At 54.4% G+C, this 6,168-nt stretch overlaps 1 protein-coding gene across 1 annotated transcript; it reads right to left on the bottom strand.

The window, feature by feature from the left end:
• Nucleotides 1-1,436: 1,436 nt before the first annotated feature.
• Nucleotides 1,437-3,213, bottom strand: sty (sprouty signaling antagonist; the record flags this gene model as incomplete). Its single annotated transcript, XM_071597073.1, has 1 exon — nt 1,437-3,213. A coding segment is annotated over one exon (981 nt), but the record flags the coding sequence as incomplete, so codon positions are not given.
• Nucleotides 3,214-6,168: the final 2,955 nt, after the last annotated feature.

Consider the following 6,168-nt stretch of genomic DNA (forward strand, 5'->3'; position numbering starts at 1 on the left):
GCTCTCAAATTCAGTGAAATGGAGGGGATTTATATGAAACTTAGTTCACATTAACATTGTCCTAGTGAAAAAAATCATTCCAGAAGGACTTCAGACTGTTGAGCCAGCTAACCATTAGCGACGACGAGAACGTCAGTGTTTACTCTCTCCAACAAGCTAATGCCTTGACGCTGTACATAATTTCAATGGGGTGCCGGTAATTTGTGCTCGACAGGCTACATACACTTATTTAACCACCCATAACAATCCCCTATCACCCACAGATTCTAACGGCGGAAGGACCTCGCCTCAAGGCTATTTCTTTTCAATTCTTGACTTTCGGATTTGTGTTCAGGGACTGGCTCGCCCATTCGATCCCATGGAGCTCCCGCTCAATTTCCTCACGTCATCAAACTTACGGGATGGATTTTTCCATCCCCCATCAGTCAGCCAACATCGCATGGAACTCCACATGATCTGAGGTATCTTACGCCACATAAAGCAAGCGAGCGAATCCCTTGATCAGGTCAACAAAATAAATGTATATCCGCCTTAAAAAAATATCGCTCTCCGTCGGACAAATATTACAAATTCCTTTTCGCATTTACCACTGTACATTATTCTGAAATGGGTGGACTTGTTACTTCTTTTACGGTCATTCGGAGTACTAGCTGCTGGATACAACCCAAAAGAATTTGATGCACATACATATATTTATATATATATAATATCTTTTTTTTAACTGTTAATGACAGGAAAAAATCTTTTGGACGCGAATGGCTAAGCGGCGATCTGATAGGTAACAGAGAAACCCCATTCTGTTTGCCTCAAAAATACACTTCTGTGTCCAGCCATTAATTTTGCACAAATGTTCGGACTTCTTTTTGAAATAATTTCCCTTGTCTCCATCTTCTGAATGAATATATCCCGGCAGTTCATTTCCAAACGCCTCGAGAGACGGCTGGGGGTGCGATTGGTGGATGGGTGTGGACTGAAGATGATGAAGAAAGCGGCCATTCTGCGGGGGAGTCGTCTTCTCCTTCCAGCAGCACTCCCTCGCCTTCTCGCCGCTGCCCCCCTCCCCCCCGGGGCTCCAGCAGTGAGGGGGCGGCGTGGGAGGGCCGGCGGCCCGCGAGGGCGCGGGCTAATTGAAGGGGGCAACGGGGGACAGGCGGGCAGGGTGAATGCGGAGGAGTGGTACGAGGGGACAAGTGTTTCTTAGAAGACCCGTTGAGAGCTGCAGAGCCGAGAGGAGATTCTGTCTTCTCTGTAATGCAAGGAGGGTCGAGGACGTCGCACATGTCGTCCGCCTGCTGCTGCCCCTGGAAATATCTCCCGGCCTAGTGCGACAAAACTCCGGTGGTGGAAGTCCCCCTGCTCGACCAAGGTCGCCGGTAGCCGCTCCGCCCTCACCATACCCTCTCGACCCCCTCACCGTCCCCCCCCCGCCCCAACACACACAAAAACCCCCACCCTCCCCTAGATGGAATAAGGTGAGCGGGGAAAGCGATCACCGCGGGGAACGGCACACCGTACCCAACCCGGCGAACGCCTAACACCACCGGAGAGAGCCGGTCGAACACCAGGCCCGAACGACACCACCATCATCCGAATCCAGTCCCAGGTTGACACCATTCCTCTTCTCTTTCCCTTCCGTTCTCCGCTACCAAGCAGGAATCATCACACCTCACTCGAAAAAAACAACGCTGACAGTCTCCCTGACTTAGCAAAGCGATAACAATTTCTTCTGATAAATTAAAAAAACAGTTCTCTTCCATTCTTCCAGAAGGCTCTCGTAGTAATAATAATAATAATTAGATTATATATATACAGGGTTTTGAGGATATTGGGACAGACCTCTCCTTATTTAAGAGTTTTCATCCTTGGCTTCGGGGAGGGGAATATACATATTTTCTCCCAGACACTGGAGCCAAACCCCACCCGGCGCTCCCGAGACGCAAGCGTCCATTTCAAGTCGTGTGGGAGGGGCTTCGGACCCCAGAGAGGACCACTCCCGTCGCGCATATACATACACAGAAATATATATATATATGTAATTCTTCCTCCTCTTGCTTCTGGAACCCGAAGAAAGATGGCGTCCCGAGCGTCCACCAGACACATTCACGCAACACGCACGCACACTCGTCCAAAAAAAAAAAGAAACGATATTTCGACACCCGCGGAACGGACACCAGGGGGTGTTTGCGGAGGGGGGGGGAGCACGGTCCCTCCTTACTCGAGGCGCGGGCGTTCTCAGTAGTCGGGGCTGGACGCCAGGAGCCTTTTCTCGGGGGTCAGGTCCCCCCCGGCGCCCCTCGATCCCAGCGGGCCTCCGGGCCCGCCCCCGCCGACCCCTCCCGCTTCCGTCCTCGTCTGGCAGCGGCACCCGTGGCCCGCGTACCTCCCGTAGCACCTCTCCACGGCCCCCGCCACGCCCCTCAGGGGCCAGTAGCACAGGAGGCAGGGCAAGGCCGCCGTGAGGGCGCACAGGCACGCCCACCGGAGGCACCGCCGGGGCGGGGCGCACGAGCAGGGGTCGTCGGCGCACGACGTGGCCCCGCTGCCACCCTCGTAGCCTTCCTTGCCGCCGCAGTGGTAGAACAGACCCTTGACGCAGCACAGGCACGACGCGTAGTCCACCGTGGTCTCCGCCGAGCAGAAGCACGAGTCGCGGCAGAGCCACGCCGAGGGCAGCGGCCGCGGCGTCCGGCACGAGGCGCAGCGGCATCGCCCGCACGCCGGGCAGATGATCGACGCCCCGCCCACGCCCTCTCGGCCCACGGCACAGTCCGACCCGGCCGCGTTGCGCCCCGCCGTCCGCGGGCCGTCCTTGGTGAAGGTGGCGGCGGCCGCGGCGGCAGCTGGGAGTAGGGGTGGCGAAGCGGTGGGCTGCTTGGTCACGGGAGGCGAGGCAGGAGAAGGGGCTTGCGGCTGCTGAAGCTTGCCGAGGAGCGAGGGCCTCAGGGCCTCCGGGGCCACCGCCCTCCGCGCGACCCCCGGCGCCCTCCGGGGTCCGTCGTGGGCGCCAGAAGACGGGACGCGCCGGGCGCCCGCAGGGAGGTGGCTCTGGTGTTGCTGGTGGTGCTGTTGGTGTTGCTGTTGGTGGTGCGGGTGGTGGTGGTCGGACGCCCGGAACGGCGTCTCCACGTACTCGTTGGTCACCCTCTCGCCGTCCAGCCTGGGGGCCTCCAGGGTGACGCCCTCCGGGGGCGGCGGCGGGGGCCTCCGCCTCGACTGGGAGGATGGGGAGAGCGCTGCTAGGGTGGGGCGGGGGCCGGGGGCCGCGGTCTGGGGCCCCGGCCCCACCAGCGTCGCCGGCGCCGGCGTCGTCGGGGAGTGGGCGTCCGCGAGGTACGCCGTGCCGCCATGTTGGGCCATGGGCGCTAATCAGTCAGTGCGGCGCCGAAACGCTCGGATCATCGCCCGGGGGCGGCGGTGCGGTCGCTGTCAGGGAAGGGAGCCCCCTCACTCCAACATGGCCGCGGACGCCAGCTGCAAAGAGGAACACACAAGCCCGCCATCAGTAACAACCTCCCCTTCCATTCACGCACGCACACACACACACACACACACATCCCAAAGCATGTAACAGCTTCCCTACCCGTCCGCGGGAGGAACCGCCAGGCTGGCAGCGGTGGAGAGAGAATGCGGGGGGGACGGAGATCGGGGGGGAGGCATCTTGGGCCAACCCCTTCCTCCCACCTCTCCTCCCCAACCCCCTCCCCTCTCTCAAGGCCTCCACGGGAGGGGAAGTGAAGTCTGCTTGAGATATCGAGGGAAAGAGAAGGGACGGGGCACCACCGAAGCCGGCGGAGTGGAGGAAGACGACGAATGAAGAACACATTTTTAAACCGAATGCCTTCAGGAAAGAGGGTGGGAGGAAGGCAGAAGAATGGGAGGGGAGGTTGGCTGCCGGCAAAATGAATGAACAGTTCCGAAACCCTTGTTACGCGCGTGATTACTGCAGTGAATCCCACGAGAGCGCACACATACACACAAACAACGTGGCCGAAAGCGCATACCTGTAGACACACCTGCGCGGCCGTCCCACCATCCTGCTCCCTCCCCCCCCCTTCTCCTTCCGCCCCAAAGCGCATCGCACCTGGACAGGTCGCCCTCCCGACCCCCGCCTGACCGCGGGTTTTTGCGAAACAGTGCCAAGAGACACACCATTCATCCACCCAAAACACAACCACGCGTGAGCACCATCGTGCAGCAGCAGCACCACCACCAATATCTTGTCCGGGAGCCAAAGACCTGCTCACTCCCCTCCCGTGCCTAAAACACCCCTTCGCCCCCACATACTACTCTCCGAGGAAGCGGATGGACCGAGAGGGGGGGAGGAGGGAGATGGCGCGCACGGCCGTCTCGGGTTCGGCCTAAAATCGGAGACGGCCAAAGCCTAAGCCTCCTCCCCCCCCCCACCTTCTCCTCATCCCCCCTCACTTCCTCCCAGTCTCCCTCACGGCAAGAGACTATAGATTTGGGCAATCCAAAAGCGACGAAGAATATCGATATCCACCCCATCCCACGCGAATGGAATACGGCCGAGATAAGCGACTTATCGTAAATTCATCACCCCACTGCATAGGGTTTGCTAGTGCTACATAATAATATTAATAAAATGTCGCCAATGGTGAACATTTGTGATGGTATAGTAGGCAGAGCATTCGGGCGACGACCGAAAGATCGCGGGTTCCAATCCGACTGCGAGCAACGTGCTCTCCCACAAACCGGGGGAGCGCGTGGGCAACTCATCAAACCCCCGCCCCCTATCACTTCCCGGAAGGTATTTCACGAACCGGAAACATTAGTTTCGTTTGAAGTGAACTCCACCATCGTATATTAAGCCCATCTCCGGATGTTGTGATGAGTTCAATTTACATTGCGAAGAGGTTAACAAAACAAAATTCGTAAATCTCTTACGTGAAGCTGAATTTTTTTAAAATCATAAAAAATAACAAGACCCGGCAGGTTCTACAATAAATATGAAAAAGAAGGTACAGTACAAATGGCAGGTTGTAATTCAGCTCCTCCGTGTGCGATGAAATAATAGAAAATCTGAAAAAACTGAATATCCGTTTCGCACGAATGAGTGCTCGTGAAATGAAATCCTCGATACTTGTTATGCAGGTGCTAACTCAAAGATTAACTTCGGTAGCTTCTTCATCAATTTACACAACTTCCCTGCCGATTCATTAACTTGTATGACGTTATGAAGGGTATTTACGGCCTGGAGTGGGATCACCCCCTGCCGTATACCCTGGAGATGACCCTAATATTAATCAGAGACGTAGAAATAGAAGAAATAAGATGATGAATAAAAGACGTCCAAGATATTTTACCGTTAGAATATAGATAACTGCAGTGCATGGTGTCCGCGTGAGAATTGTTCCCATTCGTGACACTGAAAAGGTTAAAACCTATCGATTAAAAATTGCTGCGCTGAAACGTGTAGCTTTCCCTCCATGCCTTGGCTGGGGGAGCCTCGCAGCGTGAGCTCTCGGATGCTGTCGAAGCAGTTGTTTTCCCGAGCGGTCAATTCATATCCATTGACATAATGAAAATCGTAACCTGTGATCGAACTACATTGTTCATCACTTGTACCATGGATAAATTTTATCGATCTCTTCGTGCTAAAGATGTCATCCACTCTTTCGTCTCATAGGTTATATCGATGGAATCCAACATTCATCGGGGATTAAGGATAAAAATCCTATTGGAATGGGTGGGAATTTCACCACAATCAGGACAGATCGAAAGGAAAACATTCCTAATTAGCCCTTTTTAAATTAAATCGAGTCGTGATGAAATAATCGATTTTGAACTGAATCGAATTGGGCACTCATCGATGGAATGACTCTCTAACGTCCCCGCTGTCTTCCACGGTGTCGCCAATATTTGACTGAATAGCCTTTCAGGAAGTCACTGAAAAACATAACGAGCAGGGATAAGCAAAATCTACAAAGAACTTTCATCAGATCAACTCATCTATAACTTCGAGATACGCCACGAGTCAGCAAGAAGAATGACAGGAATGGCTATAGTCGATTGATGACGTTGATTCAAAAGCAGGAAATCACCTTCCCATTATTTCCATAAAGTTCAAGTTAACCCTTTTATTTCTAAAGGCATTTGCCTAAAGTTTTTTTTAACGTTCTTAAAAAATGGAGGATAATTCACTATGGC

This window comes from Hetaerina americana, unplaced genomic scaffold (genome assembly GCF_022747635.1).
Source record: "Hetaerina americana unplaced genomic scaffold, ioHetAmer1.1.p SCAF_8, whole genome shotgun sequence".
In the NCBI taxonomy this organism is placed as follows: Eukaryota; Metazoa; Arthropoda; class Insecta; order Odonata; family Calopterygidae; genus Hetaerina; species Hetaerina americana.